Source organism: Ambystoma mexicanum, chromosome 6q, assembly GCF_040938575.1.
Source record: "Ambystoma mexicanum isolate Mex_15411 chromosome 6q, UKY_AmexF1_1, whole genome shotgun sequence".
Taxonomy (NCBI): domain Eukaryota; kingdom Metazoa; phylum Chordata; class Amphibia; order Caudata; family Ambystomatidae; genus Ambystoma; species Ambystoma mexicanum.
Window position 1 is genome coordinate 68,493,091 of NC_090937.1, and position 22,883 is coordinate 68,515,973.

The window sequence follows — 22,883 nt, forward strand, 5'->3', positions numbered from 1 at the left end:
TTTACAAATCAAATAGACATAAATAGGTATAAAACATTTCAAACAAATGATCAGAAAGCTCAAGAGCAGAGGAGAAAAAAGAAAAAAAAGTTCCATAACATTTCATCAAGATATAATCAAATTTCAGATAAGCAAGCCAAAGTACCAAACACAGGATAAGATGAACAAGATAGACCAAAACAGATGTCGTCAATAAAATAATGCTAGAATTACATCATATTTAGGCTATTGATGAATCCTGAAACTGCTAAGCCTTCATGTACATTCTGGATTTCAAACCCCTTTTCCATAAATTATCATCTGTAAATCCTGTGCGATACATCAAAAGAGGCCCCATGGATTTGGTCCTGTGTGCAATTAATGCCTCACAATCAAGTACCAAGTGCTTTATGGATTCAATCGCTGAGTTACACAATCTACATCCACTATTAACCTCAGTTATTATGCTTTTCTTAAGCAGAATCTCCTTCGCAGGACACAAATTCCAACGTAGCCGGAGAAGCATAGCCCTATGTTCTCAGCTAGGAAATTGAGAGAGTAATATAGAAGGGTTCCCTCGCCATTTATGCTCATGGGATAGGTGGCTCATGGAAGAATATGAGTGAAATAGGTCAGTCGTTGCAGCCCAATTAAGGTCAAAGAGGGCCCTTTTCACCTTGGTCGTATTAGAAGTTAAAGTATCCAAATCCAAGGAAGTTCTTGAGATAATAGCTTCACGTTACTTGCCAAACTGAGCCAGGTAGTAGGAATTCACTTGGGGGTCATTATCACATTTAAGGGCACCACCCAAGGTCTCAAACAGGGAGTCTGCAAGTGGAGAGGTCAATTTCAGATATAATGACAGCAGGCGCCACTCAACACAAGCTGTTAAAGATGTTACACTTAGTTCACACCTAAAAGCCACAAGAGGAATTGCATTGGGGCTACCCAAGATCTTCCACCACAACTAAGCCCTGATCCTATCCAGAAGTTTGCATATAACATCACCATAAAGTTCAAGGCCATATATTAGCTTCGGGATGATTTTCCACTCAGAGAACATAAGTGAAAATCTTCCGAATTTACAATCGATTTTAATGATCTGGCTCTGAAGCTGGACTGCTTTTTGCAGAAGGATCTCTGAGATATTTCTCAGACCTGATTGAGCCCCAAAATTGAACCCCAAGTATACAAGGCTAGGGCGAGTCCTGATATTTACATTTTCCACAGATAAAGAGGCATTGCTTTTTTTCAACTTTCTCTTTGAAAAGGCCAAGATTTTGGTCTTACTGGGATTAATAGGTAGCCCGTTCTCATTAACATATTTCAAAAAGATGTTCAAGAGCCTTAGGAGACCAACCTTAGATTTATTGAATATCAAAAAAAACATCAGCGGAAGCCAGCCATGATATTTTGCACTGGCCTACCTACGGTGTAATAAGCTCCCTTTCAGCAAGACAGTCGGCCACATCAGACAGACATTGGTTGAATAACCAGGGGACCAAGACACAGCCCTACCTTAAGCCCCTATATGAGCGTATTCTCCGCGAGATATCGGCCTTTTGATACAGCTGAATCTGTATTCTGGGGTTATCATAAACACAATTAACTAAACGCAATAATCCATGCGGTATACCCCAGCCAACTGATTCCTATCGACACGGTCAAACACCGCCGAAAGATCAATTGAGGCCATATAAGTACATACTTCGGGCATAGCCCATGCTGATTCTTGTATCAGCTTTACAGTGAGACCATTTGTGTTGGTGGAATGTCCCTTGTGCAAACCCATATGAAATCTATTCAGCTCATGAGTAGAGGTGGCCCATTGCTCCAAGTTAGTCAAAAGAAAAGCAGAGAAGATCTTGCAGTCAGAGTCGATTAAGGAAATTGGCCAATAATTTTTAGGCTCTGACCTGCTGCCACATTTAAAGATGGGAACGACATGCACCGTGCTCCAAGAGGATGGCAATACTCCTGTGTGGAGGATACTTCCGAATTTCAGGAACAGCATGTTGGCCCAATTAATTGGGTCAACCTTAAAGGTATTATTATTTAGGTCATTCGGGCCCGGGGCAAGAGATTTTTTAAATTTCTTTAGTAGATGGTAAATGTCTTCAATGTCTAGCTCCAGCTGCCAGGAATAGTGATACGTGGCAGAGCTAGAGAGTAAATCAGTACCATGGTTGCTAGCAGGTGATACAAATAGAGTTTCAAAGGAACAAACCCATTCCGGCTCAAAACAGCATTTAGTTGAGAGATAGAAAAATTGGGTTCTTGGTCATTACTTAATGACCAAATCGACCACACATGGGAGTTTATCAGCACCCCGAGCATGATCTCTGCATCACGCTGCAACAATGCTGCTTGCATCGACTTGCAAAAATGTTTATATTTTTGCCTGATCTTCTTAGCAACTTTAGCTCTAGCAGCAACATCATCAGTTGAATCCTCCTCATGTGAGATTTAGCTGCAGCCAGATCTTCATTGTAGCAGTGGGTAGGTCTGTCTGATCTCATTGGCCTAAATCTAGGATTAGTTCTTACATGAGTTACCAGATCCATAATGAGACCCTGAAACCAAATTCACATACAAATTCAGCATTTTCCACTGTGGTGAAGTTGTCGACATTATTGAGTGGAGATCTTGGTTTAGGATATCCATATTGGAGTCAGTCCATCGAATTCCAATACCTGAGTGAGTAGTTCTTAGGTTAACAGATCTAATAATAATAACAAATTCCGCCTTTAAAATAGCATGGTCGCTCCAATTATTCTGTAACACAAAGTATGAGGTACAACAGTTTGACAAGTCATCATCAACAAAGATGTAGTCCAAAGTTGAGTAAGTGACCCCTCTATACCATGCATGCATTTCCATGCCGTTAGCTTGATTGATGGTCCTTCCCATAAGAGGATGAAGCCCTAGTACTCCAAAAGCAAGACAACAGCCTCTACCAGCTTGGGATTTGAAGTTCTGCAAGATCATATCTGAGAGTAGATCACACAGATCACAATCTAAGAAGAGGCAGTTGGCATTTAAATCCCCTGCAACATAGTCCTTCACCAAGGGTTGTTAGAAGGCCACACAGCAATACCTTCATAGACCACCTCTAAGAAATGAGTACGCTCAGCAATCCCCCTGTGCCAGTATACATTCAGCACCAATACATTTAGAGATAAATCTGCTGAACACAGGGCGACTGCCATGGCTCCAAACGGAAGATCAGTGATAGGCACTGCAGTCATTCCCAAAGCTGAATCCACTGCAATTAAAAGCCCTCCCAACCTTGCTAGCCTTTGCTGCCTGAGTGATCACTTGGTAACCATCAATTACTGGGGCTTCGATCAGCCAGGTCTCTTGTAGCAGAATTAAATTTGCCTCCTTTAAGGTGGCCAAAGCAAGTGGATTAGTAAAGAGATGGTGACACCCACACATATTCCATGATTTAAGGCACAGGGATATGTCTCTCTGCACAGGTGACACTAATCTAGGGAGATTATGGGACTGGTTTTCGCAATAGAGTTGACCTATTTCTTTTATTTATTTAAATGTGTATAGCGTGCAAACAGCACTTGGACATCGAGGCACGGTAGACTACTGCCCAATCAATGTTCATGCCATCTGATTGTTCATCAGGATTGGCCACTGATCTGGATCCCTGACTGGTAGGATGGACCACAATGCACAACCGCCTGTCCCCCCTGTGCGCCCAGGAGACCACCCTCCTGCAGCATAGTGGAACAGATCTCAAAGTCCAAAGCCTGTAGGCTTGGTCTTTGAGAGAGGTCAAGCTCCTTGACCAACATTGAGTTAAAGTGGATAATAGAGGTGTCAGGGTGGTTTCTATCAGGCAATGCCACTCGATCAATATCAGAGGAGCACAGTAGACCGAAAGCTGGGATATCAGCAAAAATCAGTAAGATATTAGACCGATTAAAGCAGACCGGAATGTTAGAGGCCAATAAGCTGGTCATTTTTAATTGTAGTCCACTTTTACCCATACAGGGTTCTTTCCTCCACTCCCTCTGGTTACGGTCATTCGTACCCCATGGGGCAAAATTACCTCTTGTTTGCTGCAGTATGGCATAAGATTTAGGCCTATTCGGCTTCACACGGCTTAATTGTTGCCCCATAGATGGTTGTGCATTCAATATATGTAGCCGCCCCAATAGATGGCCCACACCTGCAGCCAAAGACAGATAGAGGTTAGATGGTAAGTTCCTCATTATAGGGTCACCCTCTTCCCCTAAATCATTATGATTATCAGGGCACCTAAGACCAAGTTTACAGGATTGGGGAATGGCCTGAGTAGCAGCCTGAGACCAAGTATTTCCATCCGGCATCAGCTGCGAGCCCAATATACTATGAACCAGAGTCAGACAGTTAGACAAGCCTCCTGCAGCTGTGGCCCTAAGTTGGTCAGGGGCTCCGCTAACGGGGTGGCATAGCAACTGTATCAAAGAATCATGTTTGCCCATGAGGGCCCTTTCACCTTCCACTGCTTTATTGCCATACACACAAGATTAGCAGTATAATTCCCACAGGTGGGTGGGGGGGGCAAAGGTTTGGATTACCAATGTCACCGGAGGAATGGGTGAAGCCTCACTCATAACACATGCAGCATTAGTCCCACAAGTGAACCAGGGGGTAGAAATGTGAGTGACTGATGCCAAAAGAGGAATAGCTGTAACATCACTCAAAACACATGTATTAGGCGCCAAATAAGAGGAGAGCATTCATAAAGGCACAGGAGAGTCTTGAAAAACAGTGATGGGTGAGATGGAGTCAACCTTAGATGGCTTCACCAGTATCAATTCCAATGGGGTTCCTTGTTCCAAAAACAGGGACATGCTTGAACGGAGGAATGGCTTAAAGTTGAGTCTTAATGTACTTTGTCTATTTCTTTGAAAAGGAATTATTTTCTTCACGTTTTAAGTCAACTTCCCTTGGGACGGTTTGGTTACTTGGGGTACCTCACAGGGCACCAGTAATCCTTCACAATGTATGGAGATATTCAATTGCCCCTCTGTCAATTCTATTGTGGTAACACTCTTAGTAGGGGGACCGGATGGCAGGGGAGGGTCAACCAGACTTTGACTTTGGAGTGTAGAAAGGACAGTATGAGGGGCAGGAACCAATTCAACAATAGACAAGTTAGATGTATCAGTAATTTCGATTATCTCACCAATATTTACAATTGTTCTAATGGATGACACAGGGTCCTCACCCAAGGATCCCTGGCCATTCACAATTGGGTGGAAGCACAACTCCGAACCAATAGAGTCGACTTGACCATTTACCTCAGTTAACATGGAATTAGTAGATTACAGCTCATTCCAGATGTTATCATGAAGCGCCACAAAAGAGCTTAAAACCATGTTTAAAGTAGACACCGTAGGGTGAGTAAGGCAAATTCTTTCGTCGACTTCAAGAAGAGTATGGTGCATTGCAGCATTTTCGTTGAAGTCCCCTGCCTCAGAAGAAGATTCTGCTCTGACACGGACATGAATGTCAGGTTCATTAGTTATTGAATATTTATCGATGATATTAGTAAAATCTGAAGGAGACCCAGAAGTGATGCGTCACAGGTTTGCTAGGTGATATTAAAGGCATTGTCATGTAGCGGGGTACCCAAGGGGGCATTATTTCGCAAGGCTTGATTAGCAAACTCGATTATACTGAGATGTGTGAGGACTTTGTGCCCAACAGGGATGTTATGTATCTTCATAACCGAGTGGTCAAGCATCGCCGTACCTCTTACAGTAGCCACAGATTTAAGTTCCATACTAGTACCTACTGACTTCACAAAATAATGATCTAAAAATAATTGGCTGGCGATGGGAGAAAAGAGTTTGATTGTGGGGTTTTGAGAACAGCGATAGTGGGGTTTTGAGAACAGCTGGTGTTTTTTTTAATTTTTTTATTGTTAGTACAAGCCCAAGAATTTAACGATTGTGAATTAGCCATATCCACATTTACCAGCCTGGACAGATTGAATTGGTCATCAGGGTTTAAAATTAGCTGGGGTACACCTGGCACTTCAGAGTTACTATATAATTCCTTCCAAAGCTCCTCAAAGGTAGAGGAGGGAGGCGAGAACTTACATAATGATGCAGACGCCTATGTAGCATGAATGACGCAACTTACAATGCTTGCTGGATCCAGTAGTTCTGGATGGTTTTCATGACCTAACTGGTTTCTGAGGCCAGATCTATTATTTGAGGGGGTAAGAGAAGCCTTGTGCTTAAAGTAGCAAATAAACCAACCAAGATCAAAGGGGAAGAAAATCCACTGCAGTCTCATGGTCGCTTGGCGTTTCTCCGCTTTAATAATCCACCAATTCAAAGAAACAGAGACGCAGTGATACCTGTATCAATGGAGCAGATTCACATTAGCTATGCGCCTCCAAAGAAATATCAACGAGTAGCTGGCCCAGATCAAAGGGATACAAATCCCTGCAGCCTGTAGGACACGCAAGTCAAATCAGCAGTCTGGATCAACTTATGGAAGATTCTGCTACAGTACGCACTCACTGATAATATCTGTAGCACAGCTACAACTCACAAGCAGCAGGAGTTCTAAACGCCGAACGACCCAGCCCTCAGTCTGTGGACTGGAGAGACTGCTTTCACTTTCCAGACCACTTTGTGGCCCGCTTCATGGTAGATGCCGGTTAAATGGTGGGCTTGCTAGGCACCAGTAACCACAGAAATTCACTGCAAAGTAGCAGCAAGAAGGAGCGAGCGATAGCTGCAAACACTGCAGACATCTTTCACTTTCCAGACCACTTGTCTTGAATTAACAATTGCAAATTGTAAAGTACGATTTGAGTTAAGCAGTGTTCGTACAGATCACAAGTTCAAGATTGTTATATTATGAACCATTAAGTAAAGTCAGTATTTGAGACAGCAATAATTACTATGCTTAGTAGTTTGATGGTTCTGCCATGTAGCGTTATATAAAATCGAAAGAATATAATTATTACAGTGCTCCATCTAGGATGGGAACAAAGTATGGTATCAGCTTGTCAATCTTTAAGTCACCTGTTCCAACATACAACACTAGATAAGTCTTAAGAAAGCCAGAGGGAGATGATGGAGTATGGCCCCAATGAATGGCCAGGAGCAACAAGAATGGTTTAGTGACACACTTGTGTTATTGTTTCATGTCGTTGCATAAGAACAACACCTCCAGCCTGCATAATCAAGGAGATTCTCCTCGATCTCAAGCTCTATGCCCTCTTATTTTCACAATAAGTGATGCCTGCTTTATTTCTGTAACTCATTCCTCATAACATATTCTTTGTATATATCACCAAGCCTTTTGAAAGTGATTTGAGCTTGTGCATTGAGTCCACTCACGCACCACCTTGACTGTTTGTTGTAATTTTGCTGTCTGTCATAGAAACGTCACTCGTAACACCTAAAACATGCCTCTGAATGTATTTCCCTCTGCTTAAATAGTCCACGGCTAATCTAATACATTTCTCCAGGAGCGATTCCCGGGTTATCATTGCTCCTGATACTGTCCAAAGCAAGGTGCAGTCTCTGCACATACATAAACATGAAGTTATGACGCCACAGTAGACCATCTACATATGTATTCTTAGCTAGGAGGAGCAAGAACACACGTCTGAATGGTGTACTGTAGCCATGTCAATTTCAGTGTATGCCTATATTAAAATCACAAATTATAAAATTATGTACATAGGAGGGCTGAATCTGCATCTATCGACAACATCCAGATTCGCCTCAGACATTGCAAGGGCAGGTAGTTGTAGATGCAAAACAACAATTCAGATGTGATTCCCTTTAAGATTCTTTGTTTGGAGATCCTTAGTGAGAATTGTGGAAAACACAGTGGCAATAGGAGACAGGTATAGGGTACTGTTGATGAATTCATCAGGTTTTAAATGCAACTAACATATATGGAATTAATCTCCTTTGGAATTCATGAAAATAAAAAGGTTATCATACATATTGAGTTTCGGAAATCCTCAGTGACAGCCAAAGCATACCCCAAGTAGTGGATGCATTTCTATTTTGAAACCTGTTGTTAAATCCTTGGGCATGAAGCATATATGTTAATGAGCTATTTGGTAGACAATATTTTACCACACTATACTTACTTATGGACATTAGAATTTTCATTGGGGTATTTGACAATTTGTTGTCTGGAAAAGCTCTGCCCTCACATTTTGTATCACAAGTTGTAGAAAGAAAGCTTACACATGCTTCTACTCCCTTGTTAATTGTACCTGATGTGGGGTGACATGAGAAGGCAACGTGGAACGCTCCATTTCGAGAAGGAAAGACCCCTTCAAACATGAAAAGTTGAAACCAGTACCATTAGAGATAGGAACATGTATAGTACTTATAAAGGCGTCTGAATGACTGCCTACTTTAGTTGGGAAACCCAATGAGATGGAGAATCAGTCTTCCTGGATCCAACACAAATGTGATTGTTTAGTTTAGTTTAGTTTATTATTTGATAATGCGCTCCAAACCCAGGGGTAGCCGGGTGCAGCGGTCACAAGATTACTTAAGCTTAGGTTACACACAGAGGATATAAACAGCTGATGCATTACATGTCTTATTGCCGTATTTACAGTACATATATACAAAAAGTACAGGATATGGGTATCTCACAACACACAGAGGGCAATGAGATAGTTTATAGTCCACGTTTCAGGAGTATCATGGCAGTTGTATGCAATGATCCAGGGCCTAATGCAAAGGAACAGTTTATTAGTTGTCATTGGTCCAGAGCCAACTTTTCACATTACATCTAAATCTAGGGTAGGTTAACTCTCAATGCAATAGGAAGTGCATTCCAGGCACAGGCAGCTCTAACCGGGAAGCTTGCTCCACCCGCTTTTGTTAGTCTAAATCTAGGAGTTTCTAGTAGGAAATGGTTAGAAGCTCTAGTGTGGTGACTAGAGGATTTTCTGGTCAGTCTAGCCGAAATGTATGGGGGTGCAGTATTGTTCAGTCCTTTATAGGTGAGCGATAACGTCTTGAGGAGGATTCTGTCGCTAATTTTTAACCAATGGTGGTCTTTCCTGATATTAGATATGTGCGCTCTGCGAGGTATGTCCAAGGCTGCTCTAATAGCATTATTCTGCAGTATTTGCATTTTGTTTATGATAGTTTTATTGGCGCCCGCATATAGGGCGTTGCAGTAGTCCAGCTTAGACATTACTAACGCGTTGGCTAGTGTGATACAGTTAGTTTTGGAAAGGTAGGGTCTGCAGGCCCTGATTAATTTGCAGGTGTAAGCTGTAGAGGAAGCCAAGGAATTGTCTTGTTTTTTGAGAGATAATGTGGAATCAAGGTAGAAACCTAGTGTTTTTACCTCAGTTTCCACCTTAATTATATTGCCATCTATGTTGAAGGCGAGATAATTGGGGCTGAGTTTTTTGAGGTTAGAGTCGGAACCCAGGATCAGTATCTCTGTTTTGTTGTCATTCAGGCAGAGACCGTGGGAGGCCATCCATGCCTGAATGAGGAGGTAAATCTTATTTACTATAGCTGTGTCTTCGACAAAGTTGCCAGATAGTGATATGAGGATCTGCGTGTCATCCACGTAATTAGTATAAGTTACCCCAAGTCTGTCAAGTTTGTCGAAGAGTGGCTTAGTGAATATGTTGTACATTGTGGGGGAGACACATGAACCTTGTGGGACACCACAGGTGATTTGTATTGGGTCCGCTGAAGCTAAGGGGGAGAACACTCTCATTGTACGGTTGGCTAGGAAGGATTGAACCCAGGCTATAGCTTCACTTGAGAAATGGACGGCAGATGCTAGATGGTTGCATAACACTGCATGGTCCACCAGGTCAAAAGCCGGCGATAAGTCAAGGAGGAGGAGCATAGCTGTTTTACCTTTATCCTTCAACTCGACGATTTGTGTCTTGAGGTCAATTAAGGCCATTTCAGTACCATGAATCCAGATTGTCGTGATCCTAGTAGTTGGTTTGTCTCCAGATAGTTTTGGATCTGGAGGTAGGCTACTCTGTCAATAATTTTAAGGAGAAATGGGACTGTGGTAATAGGCCTATAATTAGTAGGGATAGCTGGGTCAAGGGTCTGTTTTTTGAAGAGAGGCAGTACCTAAGATTCTTTGAGGTTAGTAGGTACGGTACTAGAACTAAAGGAGGCGTTGATTAATTTAGAGATGAAGGGTGCTAAATCTCTAGCTGCGTCCTTAATAACTTGTGCTGAACAGCTGTCACCTTGGCAGTTTGATGATTTCAGGGATAATATAACCTTTTCAGTTTCCAGTATGGATACGTTGGTAAACCTGGATGGTTTGCATTTACTTTGTATAGCTGTACAGGTGTGTCTGTCATGAGGGTGGTATGTGTTCCAGTAGAACACATGGAGGCTTTCTTCTTTGCAATTTTGGATTGTAGAGTTGTGATTATTTTTTTTTGCTAAGGCATTTTGGATGCTAGTGCACCATAGTTTGTCCTTGGGGACATTGTCTGTGGGAGCTATTGGGTTTTCCATTTCTCAGAGGATGGAGAAGAGTTCTTTGGAATTAGAGTTAGCTTTACTAATTCTCTCATTAAATGTGTCTTTTTTGGTTTGGATTATTTCCTTCTTATATTTTTTAGCAAGGTTGGCAAGTAGGGTTTTATTCTCAGCTGAAGGTGTATGCCTCCAAATAGCTTGGAGTTTGGATACGTAGTTCTTTGAGGTGAGGGGTGAACCATGAGTTGAGATGAGATTCTCGTTTACTTTTACGTAGTTTGATAGTGGCAATCATGTCCAAGGCTTTGGACATAGTGTTGTTGAATGTCTCAACTAGCGTATTTGGGTCAGAGTTAATAGTGCTAGCGGTGAGAGCTGGTAGGAGGAGTGGGAGTAGTTTTTCAGCAGTGATTTCTTTTTTGCTTCTGGTTGGCATATAGGAGGTACTATTTCAGTATTATCTAATTTAGGAGGCTCTATGGTGGATGAGAAGCATATAAGGTGGTGGTCGGTCCAGGTTTGTGGTAAAATATTAAAAATGGTGGTGTCACCATTTCGGTTGGCTATCCAATCTAATGTACGTCCTTTTATATGTGTAGGGGCTAACACTTTTTGGGTGAGACCATGATCGACTAACATTGATTGGATAGAATGGGCCTGTTTATCCTCATCATCATTGAATCCCAAGTTGAAGTCATAATAGGAGCTGGATGGAATCTTTGATATCATTGGTGAGGAGGCTGGATAGGTCTTCCTCAAAGTTACGTAGTGGGCCTGGTGGTCTGTACACTAGAAGAACAGTTAGTGTACTATTATTAGAGATGGGTATTTTAGCAGAAAGAAGTTCGCAAGATGTAATTGCTGGACGTGGGGTAAGTCTTACAGCTAGCTTAGTTTTGGCATGATGGCTAGGCCACCTCCTCTGGAGTTGGGCCGATCGACTCTTAGTATATTGTAATTGTCTGGTATGGCAATCATGAGTGCGGGATCTGCAGCATCGTGGAGCCAAGTCTCAGAGACAGCGAGAAGATCTAGGTTATCCATAACAAGTATGTCAGCAATTTCCGTATTGTGTGCTATGAGGGACCTCCCATTGATAAGGGCTCCTGATAAGGTAGGAGTTGAGATTGTTTCTTGGATGAGTCTAGGATTGGGGTGGTTCGGTCTCTTCTGGTTGTGGAGAGAGTCGATTTGTGATTTAGGACGCATTTCAGCCGCTGAGGCAAGAGGGTTGGGGTTAGTGGTAGTTGGAATGGATGTAAAGCCTGATGGTCTAGTTCTTTTGTTTTTGAGGTCGTAGAGTCGTGGCAGCGTCGCTCTAAGTCGCGTGTTTCTCTCTTGCAAGTTGCAGGGTGTAGAGTTAGTGTGGGCCATTGTTGTGGTGATAGTTAGAATGGTCCAGAATAGGGAACATGGTGTGTATATAAGGCAAGTCTTGGTGGTGCACATGTTGGACGATAATAGCAAAGGGGCACCTAAATTTGACAAACCCAGTAGGGACTAAAGCGCATACATGCTACAGCAAAGGCACCTAAATTTAACAATCCTATTATTGACTAAAAAGCATACATGCTACAGCAAAGGTACCTGAATTTGACAATCCTATTAGTGACTAAAAAGCATACATGCTACAGCAAAGGCACCTAAATTTGACAATCCTATTAGTGACTAAAGCGCATACATGCTACAGCAAAGGCACCTAAATTTGACAATCCTATTAGTGACTAAAGCGCATACATGCTACAGCAAAGGCACCTAAATTTGACAGTCCTATTAGTGACCAAAAAGCATACATGCTACAGCAAAGGTACCTAAATTTGACAATCCTATTAGTGACTAAAAAGCATACATGCTACAGCAAAGGCACCTAAATTTGACAATCCTATTAGTGACTAAAGCGCATACATGCTACAGCAAAGGCACCTAAATTTGACAATCCTATTAGTGACTAAAGCGCATACATGCTACAGCAAAGGCACCTAAATTTGACAGTCCTATTAGCGACTAAAAAGCATACATGCTGCAGCAAAAGCACCTAAATTTGAGTGCGTTAGACCAACTAGGTCGAGATAACATGAGCAAAAAAACAAGATTCAACACAATGAGCAAATGCAGACAATGCGCAGCCTATATCCTAAGTAAGCCCATGTATCAAAAATGATCAATTGTAAAGAACAAATTGTCAATTGTAAAGAACAACTAGAAAAAGATCAATTTGAGAACATCGCCCACCACGTGCAAAGTGTTGACACTGCACTAGGAGTACTCTGAAAGTTGCGGCCATGCTCCTTTTTTTCCTGAAACTCTGAATCTCTTGATACTCTTGTAAATTATATTTTGAGAAGTAACACTACTCCACCATCTGTTACTGAGTTGAGTATATCATTGAAATGTATACCCGGAAATAGATCAGAAAACCCTAGTAATCGTTCAATCTAGGGAGAAGTATTATTCAGGCAAACCAAAGACATATGTTTTGAAAGTGAAATGCAAGAACACATTGGGCCTCATTACACGGTAGGCGGTGGACCAAGGTGATAACGGCACCTTGGTCCATGCCGGTAAAATACCGGCACCGCCTTGGTGGAAAGGGGAACTACCGCCATATTCCAAGGTTGGCGGGGCGGTAATTCCCCCTTCCACCATTGCCCTTCCCCATTCCCATTTTTGCCCCATAGGGCATAATGGGAATGGGGAAGGTGCTAATTACGGTACCGCAAATTTGCGGTGCCGTAATTAGCACCAAGGTCCCTTAGCGGGTTGGTTTTTAACACCTGTTAAAAGCAGGCGTTAAAGTACCAACCCGCTAAGGGACCTCGTAGTAAGGCGGTAAGGGTTAACGGTCACCGGTTCCATTACCGGTGACCGTTAACCCTTACCGCCTACCGTGTAATGAGGCCCATTATGTTAGCATGGGCAGACAACCATTGGGATACTTGCGACGCGGTGCAGAGCACACAAAGCATAGCTCAAGAGAAGGGCATGGTGCCGCCATCACTAAGTAATAGATATAAAGGTCTTTGGTGACAGATGCCCACCATGTTTTAACATGTGGTGGATTCCTAAATACAAATCCGGAAAAAGCATCACTAATGTATCTAAATATTATTTAATAACTTCCAAAACAGACTTGACATAATCATTGCGAGATCAATTTGTTTCTTTTGGATTTGAACTCCATGAAACTTGAACAGGACAAAACAGTCAATAAAACCTGTCTCATCCTAATTCATAAAAATCAAAGCAAAATCATCCAAAAGCTCTGGTAGGATTATCTTTGCCACAAAGTGCATGCAAATCAAATTGACCGCAGAATTCATGTTTTGGGTCATTCAATTTCATTCAGTTTATAATCCGGAAAGATTATCTAAATGTTACCAAAGATGAGTGGCGGAGGGAGTTGAAAACAATTAGAATGCCTTTGAGCTCTGTCTGGGATGCATTGAGTAAACAATATTAATGAAACTCTATTGGACAGTGAGCAAGCTTCACAGGCTGTACCGATGAAATTCTTACATGAGATGTGCATTTGTGTAGACAAATGGAATGAAAACCTTTTAATTACCTCGAACAATTTACCCTGCAATATGCATGTAAATATAACCCCTGCTGTTTATTGTAAAAGCAATGAAAAAGTAGATGCATTGCAGGTCCGTCAAAAATAGTTATGACCATGTAACTTCCTGACATATTTTCTGTAAAATATAATTTAAGAAGAGGGGACATATAACTAATCAATCTTCTGCTAATGGTGAACAGGCTTGAACTGTACAACTGCAGCTGGGAAATGGGGAACGAGCAAAGGAGAAGTAACTAGCATGATATGATAGGTTATTTATAACACGCTTAATACCCAGCGGTTTCTAAGCGCGGACCCAGGGATCGAACCTGTGTTGCTCCATGTCATCTTGCTTACAAGGACAGCATGTTGCCGCTGAGCTACCCTCCCAAGACCAGCATGAGTTCTAGAGTTAGTTTTAGCATTAGCTAAACAGAAGAAATTCACATAGTAAACTGCACTGTGAAATCAAGTAGGCCTTTTAAGGGTGCTTTGGTGGAGGGCCAACACAGCTCCAATCTCATGATACTTAGAGGAAGCTCAGTCATCGCCATTCAGCAACTTGTAGATGGACTGCTGTAAATTAAGTCAACGAGCCAAGTCAATTTCATTATTGACACGCATATCTATCATAAAACCATAACACACTCAGCCTACCTCCATTATAGCCCTCAGTGTAGAAGCAAGGAGCTGACTTTCACATTGACTTGTTGCTCATATCAATGCCCCTTCTTGCCCCTTCAAAACAGGTTGATCTACAATTTGTGAAGTTGGTGGGGTGTGGGAGTTGCGGGGGTGGAGCTTGTTTATAATTCCAGACTAACTTCACACCAGTATTCACTTCTACTAAACGATGAACTTCTATTATCCATTGCAACTTCACCTAAATTGGGACATTTCTACTGTTGATTTTGGTATCTACTCATAAATGAAAACTCCAAAATGGTGAAAGAGACTTCATTGTTTCAACAAGCTTACTTAGGGTCGGCAAAGACAGCTTTTCATTTACAGCAGAGGTTTACCTCAGAGGCTTTGCCAATCAGGGTCGTTACCAAGCAGTAAAGGACAGTGTAGGCGGGCAGGTCAGTAAAGTGGTGGGGGGCGGGCGGGTGGCTGGAAACGGCAGGGAGGAGATGGGAAGGTGGTGGAGAAGAAGCGGCCAGTGTCAGAGAAGCAATAGACAAGGAGCGTAAGGCGGCCCAGGAATGAGAGAACCTTGAATCAGGTAAGTGAGGTGCAGGAGGGGGGGACCTGACAGGGGGATGAATGGGAGGGACACCCCTTTCAGTATAGAAAGTAGAATGGGACATGGCCCCGCAAACAGAGTTAAGATCTGTAGCGCAAATACTGCATCTTGCTAAAGAGATAGAACCACAGTTGCTCATATTACCCATATTAGCTGACTAAGCTGTACTGATAATGGTGAGTTGTTTTGTAACAGAAATGGAAGTGATCTAATAGAATATGAAGTTCAGAATGTCTATTCTCTTAACTATTATTGGCCATAATCACTCGATCCGTAGTTATAAGTAGCATTTTGTGCCATAAGAAGAGTGTCACCACTTCAGGTGACGTGTCGAGAGCTAGAGAGGTGTATAAGTTAGACCAGACAGCATGCAGTTTCCTTCACAAAAGAAGTCATGCATTGGGACACACACCACTTGTTGCCTTAGATCAATGCATTTTCCATAAACCGGCTGATGGGCTTGCTAGAAAAGAGCACCCAAACCTTCCCACAAGAAGACAATACTATGTGAAGGGCAATAAACCCACACATCATTTCATAGCCATATTCTACCTGATCCCCCTCAGAAGGGGCATTGGAAGGAAAATTATTTTCTAGAGAGTTCATTAATAGTAAAATAAGTGGAAAATGGTGCGTCGCTAAACAGTGTGTGTGAGAACAATGGGCATCATTGTAACACTGCTGGTATCCTGGTGGTAGAGCCGCCAGGAAACAGGCAAATGTTGCTACCGTTTCCAGCACCCGGTACAGCGGCATTGCGGTCGGATTACGGGTGCCGGAGTGACAATGTAAATCCCCATTCATAGACTCCATGAGGGGATTTGCTGTCGTTACCGGCACCGGCAATACCAGTGCCCCTAATGACAGCTTTTTTTTGCCACTAGGGCGCCTGCTTTACCTCCAGCTTTTTGCTTCAGTTAACTCGGGTGCCCCATCGGCAAACCCATAGTCGGCCGGTGCGGTAAAGTGCCGGTATCCATGAATACTGGCACTTTTTTAGCGGACAGGCCGACTTAGAATGAGGGCCAATATTTTTAAATGATACATTTCTATGCATGATTACATTTCAACCAAAAAAAGGGTTCTAAATAGCACCGAGAAATGCAGATTGCTTGAAAATGGCCTTTCTCTCTCTCTGCATTATCCTGGTTTATGTCTTGGCGTCTGCTGCATTTGTGGATTTAAAATTGAAGAGCAAAATTGAAAGCGACTACTTGCTAACCGTTAAGCAACACATTACTAACGCCATATGTAATTGTTTTCAGAGGTCTGTGACGAGAATCAAGTGCACAGTCTAGCGATGAAACAGCCGAGGCACGGGCAGGCTACATTCGCCTCAACACTATCCCACCTGACTCTGGCGCGTGACACCTCAGAATAGAATTCTCCCTAGCCGGCCTGAAAGAAGGTGGCATTTAGATGTGCTACATGCAGATGGTCCACCAGCAGGGTCGGATTGGCCCCTCGTCCTTTCGGCCCGTGGCCAGGCAGAAATCGTTCCTGGGGAGTGAGGGCTGGTTTCTGGCCATGCCTGGGCTGGTTTGGAAGAAAAAAAATAGAATTTATGTTTTTTTCAATTCTTTTTTTTTTCTTCAAAAAGCCTTTCATCCTTCTTAGGTCGATAAATGAGTACAACACAGGTTGGGTGATATTGGAGGCATATTTATTCTATATAAAAGAGCTTAAGCATAAGTGCTATACAATAACATATTATCATTTGGCCTTGGACGTCTGCTTGGATTCCCAGTAATTTAGTGTACTTAGGAACAATGCTATTTGATGCCACTTCCTGTTTTGTCAAGAGGTGAAAGGTCGTGTTTCATCACTTCCCGGGATGTCACTTTGGGGTGGGGTCAAATGACATCACTTCTGGTGATTTCATCAGAGGTCTAGGGTCGTGAGGCGAGGGGTGGAACACTTTTTTGAGGCGAAGGGTGGGCTATTTTTATTTGGGTGACTGGGCCTATTTCTTGTCCCAGTCCGACCCTGTCCACCAGTTCCCCTCTGTTGTTGCTACAAACCAGTGATAAGCACACAAGTAATGGGCTTGCGTGCCATGCCTGGAACCTGAATGTAGACAGTTACATTCTTTGGGCATCCGTTTTGTTTACAAAGTTGAAAAATTAGCTCCCGAAGAAATGTATGAAAAAGGTCTTGTGTTTTATGCAATGAAATAACACAATGTGAAAACTACATTCATTCATTTTTGCTCTATTCGTTATTTGTCATGGGCCTATGAGACAAAATGTTTTACGTGTGGCCTCAGTGACTGCAGTTAGTCTACTGTTTGCAGCCGATGCCTCAGAGCAAACCCTGATACTTCCAATCACCATTATTGCGCGTGGAAATGGGACTGTAACCTTTGGCTCTGAGGATGATTTGAACTACGACTCCCACAATCCCCTCACCATTGAGTAAACATGGTAGGGCAGATGGGAATTATAATGCAAAACATCTGGAGAGGCAAATATTACTGAATTCTGCCCTATTGTATTAAGAAAAGAGTGAACAAGTTGGTATGAGTCAAAGAATTGATTAAAACGTAATGAGCCTCATTACAACTGTGCTAGTCCAAAAACACTGGTGCCGGTAAGCCTACCAGGACTGGTGTTTCTGGACCGGCACAGTACGACTCGACGGGCGGGTGCCGTCCCGCCCTCCAGGGTCAGATCTGGTGTGCGGAACGGCACCCGCCCACAGAGTTTCACGGAAGCACCGGCACCGTTGTTAACGGTGCTGGTGCTTCCGTGGTCCCCAATCCCATGGAGTCCAGTGGGACTCCATGGGAACGGGGACTTACAAAATTACCGGTGCCTGATTTCCCGGCTGCCATGGTCGGAATACCCCGATGTTACAGGGTAGTCAGGCACCGGTAATTCATTACAGGTCAGACGGCAACCTGCTGGTTTTACCGTCACGGTTACCGCCAGACCCATAATGATGCCCAATGTCTTCCAAAGGATACGTTACACTGCCACTAGGTTCTTTAGGGACCAGTCTAATGTGGGGTGCACAATACATCTTGCAACCAAATATGTGTTCTTCTGATGTTGGAAATAAATATCTATTGCTATTGACATTTCGGGGAAACAGTCTGTGCACCACATGGGCTCACAGAGTGAAACAGGTATATATGACACAGCCATGTCTGTCTTCTGCACTCTCCTATATCGAAGGAACGACTGCTTGCAATCTTGATCTGCACTGGATCTCTAACATGATTGTGTTACCATGAAACAATGGAACCATACATGCAATATATGCTCAGGCTAGTTTCTGTGCCCCTGCCTGTCGGCTACATGCCACAACAGAACAATTTTGAGATATTAACAACAGCAATGCACATCTGGCCTATTAAATGCACTAAAACGGTATCAATATGCGCTCAAATAGAGGAAAAGCCAAAATGCATCAGGGAAAACCCAAGAGGGTTCTTACTTGTTGGTAGAGGACAGTGTTCATGAATACAGATTGTGTGCTGCACATACAAATAGGACCTTTCCGGTGAAACATTGTACACTGTCATCATCATCAGCAGCAGCAGGGATACATTAAAGGCAGTGGAGACTTCCTATGGGGATTGGCATTCAATCAATTGTTAAATGTCCCTACATAAGATTGGCCAGCTAAATGCAGCCATTAACCCAACATTACAGATTATTTGTTATTCTTACCTTGACAAGTACCATTTTTCTCCTCATAACCAGGCTGGCACAGACATTTCCCAATTGGCACCAGCCACTCCCCTTCGGCACTGCAGTGCATCCTAGGAGGCTCATCGGTCACTGAGAAGTTCACACACGATCCCGATACCTCCAGCAGTTGCGAAGAGTCCGATCCAGTAATTGTGTCTGGAAAAATGGCCAGGTTCCGCACCACCGAGGGACACTTCTTATAGTAAACACGGACAGACACTAAAGCAATGCAGGCCCCAACATCCTGGAAGGCAAGGTAAAACCCTTTCTTGGTCAAAGGTCCCACGTCTCTCACTTCCGTGTTGAGCTTCATGACCCGGTCACCCAAGTCAAGCTCGGTAAAGCTTTCGTCAGCAGCGATAGTATCGATCTTGATGTACTGATTTTCCCTGATATTTCTCCCATCCTCATCATCGGATTCAAAATAGTACATATTGAAAGTTTCTTTGCAGGTCCCGAGCCCCCCAGGAAGACTGTTACAGTCTCTCAGAGTGAACTTAAGCTCAATGAAGATGCGGGCAGCCCCTTCATTGGAGATCCAGCTGGTCAAAAGCCAATTGTTCTGGTTCAGGTCCATCACTTTACACACTTGATAGGTGTGTATAGGGGCATAGTTTTCATCCACCTCACCGATTTCCTCCCACTGTTTAGCAAAAGAAAATAATAAGAGTTACTTAAGTGAAAAGCAAAGTTCAACACCTTAATTTTCATTATACATTTAGGAACATTTACAAATCCACAATTCTCCCAATATACAGAACAGTGATGAGATCACATATCATTTAATTTGTTATTCCTTCATTTGATTTGAGCTCTTCTACAATAACAATTAGTAATAATGTGACTTTCTCGTATAGACCTTCAAGCGGTATCTTTACACTTTAACCCACTGTGATAATATTTGTTTGTATTGCCCACTGCACTGGTTATCAATGGCTGAGTAGGCCTTGGAAGGGATTCAAGCTAGAAACGGGTGTCAGGCATCTTACATCTTACTCTATTTCACAGCCAGCAAGATCTACAAACTATCCCTGTCCTGTGCATCCATGATATGTATGTTCCTTACTCCACCTCGCTCAACAGTGTCATGCACGTCTGCAACCTCATTCCCTTTGTTGCAGGCACTGAAGTGCCAGCATGGCTTAAACCTTCTAAGGAGATGCCTGCAGTTTTTGTTGCCGGAACAGCTGTACTGGACCGATCAGTGATCTGAATGACTGCAGACTACAAATGTATGGCGCAGTTAATTGAAGCATAATTATATGCACAATTGTGCATGGGTTGTAATCCACAACAGGCGAGTTTTTCACTGAGGGGCAGCGACAGTGTCATAGAAAATGGGAGCAAAGCTTACATTTTCCTCATCACATTTGGAGCCCCAAGGTGAAAAACACATAACTCTGGGTGGTTATGAAGCCACAGGTGTATGGTGTATAAATCCCCTTCCCAGTGGCATAGGTGCGTTTCGATGGGTGAAGGGGTCCTCATAGGGCACCAGGTAATACAATTTTACTACTTTGCTGGTTTCAGACTCTGAAAGGAACCCCAGAGGCAACCCCCCCCTGCTAGCTCCACCACTGCTCTTTCTGACATTTTCCCACATACGCTGTCCAAATGGATAAACAAAACAAGGTGTGAAGAGAGAGCCTCAGGGCACCCACATCTAAAGGAAAACGTACCTGATGTCAGTTTCCACCCTCCGCAAATTTGCAAATGTCCCAACCAAAAACAAACAGAAAAGAACCTGGCCTGCTTTCAGCACCCTACATCTCCTTCGGGGATCTGAGCAACTCAGCATATATTAAATAATATCTGCTTCGTGGCACTTTTCCAGCTTCCAAAACCCATGAAGTATATACAACTATTCAGATTTCTGCCACCCATGCCTCCTCACATCAAAGTCCACTTATCCGTTGACATATACAAAATATCCCTGAAATACTGTCACTCTCCCCTTCTTGTTGCAGTGTTCTTTTTGCCATATTCAAATGTGTTTAACATATGTGGTCTAATGTCTCCTTGATATATCTCCTCTTGTGCTATCTCTTTCCTTACCAGAGCCTCAACTCTTGCTCAGTACTGGATCACTAGGATCTCTTTCAAGACCCTTGGATTGGTAGAGATATGGGGATGGACGGGAAAGTGTGTTAACCCCTCAGAATGATCCACCAGCACATAGGCAACACCGCCACAACTGGCAGCACACTACATACCTCATCTCAGAAAACCACCACTACCTGGATGACTTTCAGGACACTCACTATGGAAGACTTCACTGCCACCCTAGCATCCCTCAAGGCTACTTCATACTATGACAACACCCACCCTGACTCCATACTCAAGACCCTTCAGAGTGAATCACTCCTCCCTAACCTGACAATCATAAATAGCGCACTCAAACAAGGCGCCTTCTCCAGAACCCTCAAGACCAGACAAATCCTGCAGCTTCTCAAGAAACCAACACTGGACCCCAATGACCTCATGAACTATGGCTATATCACCCATCTTCCCTTCTTAGGTAAGATCTTTGAGAAAGCAGTAGCCATGCAACTCCTCCAACACATCAGAACTAACAAACTCCTTAAGTCCTTCCAATCTGGCTTCATGCCCAGGTGCATCACCAAAACAGCTACCCTACCATCAAGGTGATTAACAATGTCCTTAACATCTTCAATGATAGCCATCCTTACCTCCTGGTTCTCCTTGACCTCTCAGTGGCATTCAACACAATAGAGCACCAGACACTCACAGACAATCTATCGCCAGATAGGAATCATCCAAATCGTCCTGAGGTGGTACAAATCCTACCTGTATAAACACCACAAGTTTGTCAAAATCGATTCATCCAGATCACCAGCTCAATGCATCACCTGTGGAGTACTGCAATGACTGATCTTCTCCTGCATGATCATCAATCTTAAAATGAAATTGCTGAAAAACCTCCTAGCTCAACACAACTTCCACACCCACCAATTTGCAGATGATACGCAGTTCTCCCTCAAGAGGTATTTCATTGAAGACATGCACAAGCTCAAGGCCTGCCTCACACTGATCCAGTTCTGGGTGTCCAGTGCGCACCTGAAGCTCAGCCCCTCCAAGACTGAATTCCTATTGCTGACCAACAGCACTGAGCATCCTGACATCGATACCTGGCACTTTGCTTTGCACCTTGAAGGCTTCAGACCCCAGCTGACCACCTGTGCCAAGACCTCTGATTCAACATCGAGAGACACCTCTCCTTCAAGATGCACATAGCAAGAAGATGCCAGCGGATTGGGACCAGTTTTCCCTCCTGCAGAATGTCAAGCCCTTCATCCGAGAAAACAACTTCAGATCTGCTGTGCAAGCCTTGGTCCTCTCCCAGTGGGAAAGTGTCAATCTCCTTCTGGGAGGCATTGCAGCACATACCCTGCCACCTCTGATATGTGTCCTACATGCTGTAGCATGACTCATCAAAGGACTCTGCAAATTTGACCATTTCACCCCAACCCTCATTGAACTGCAGTGGCAAACACTGCAAGCAAGTATCATCTTCGAATTCTGGTTTTTCATCTACAGGAATGTCACTCTAGAGTCCCTGTGCTCCCTGGAGGGTGACAATCCACCGGCAATAAGGACATGTGCAGACTTGAACTAGCTGCTGAAGGAAGAAAAGAACCAGAAGACAGGCCTTCTCTGTGTCCGACCCCAGACTTTGGAACCTCCTCCCTGTCAACACCAGACTCACTCCATTGCTTTTACATTTCAGGAAGGGGCTTCAAGGAATGGTTCCTCCCTAACACCTAGATCCACACATCATCCAAACCCCACCTAACGTAAGACTAGGTGATCTGCTCCCCCCGTTTCCTTGCCGCGTTGCTCTTAGCTCCCTTGCCGCCAAATTGCCTGCCCACCCTTGTTGTTAGCTCCCCGCTCCCTTGTATCTC

At 43.4% G+C, this 22,883-nt stretch overlaps 1 protein-coding gene across 2 annotated transcripts in view; it reads right to left on the reverse strand.

The window, feature by feature from the left end:
• EPHA5 (EPH receptor A5) overlaps positions 1-22,883 on the reverse strand; it is a 938,871-nt gene that overhangs the window by 667,590 nt on the left and 248,398 nt on the right. For both annotated transcript variants that reach the window (XM_069630489.1, XM_069630488.1), the window contains exon 3: positions 18,937-19,600. In XM_069630489.1, the coding sequence (XP_069486590.1) occupies positions 18,937-19,600 (664 nt within the window). The remainder of the gene's footprint in view (positions 1-18,936; positions 19,601-22,883) is intronic.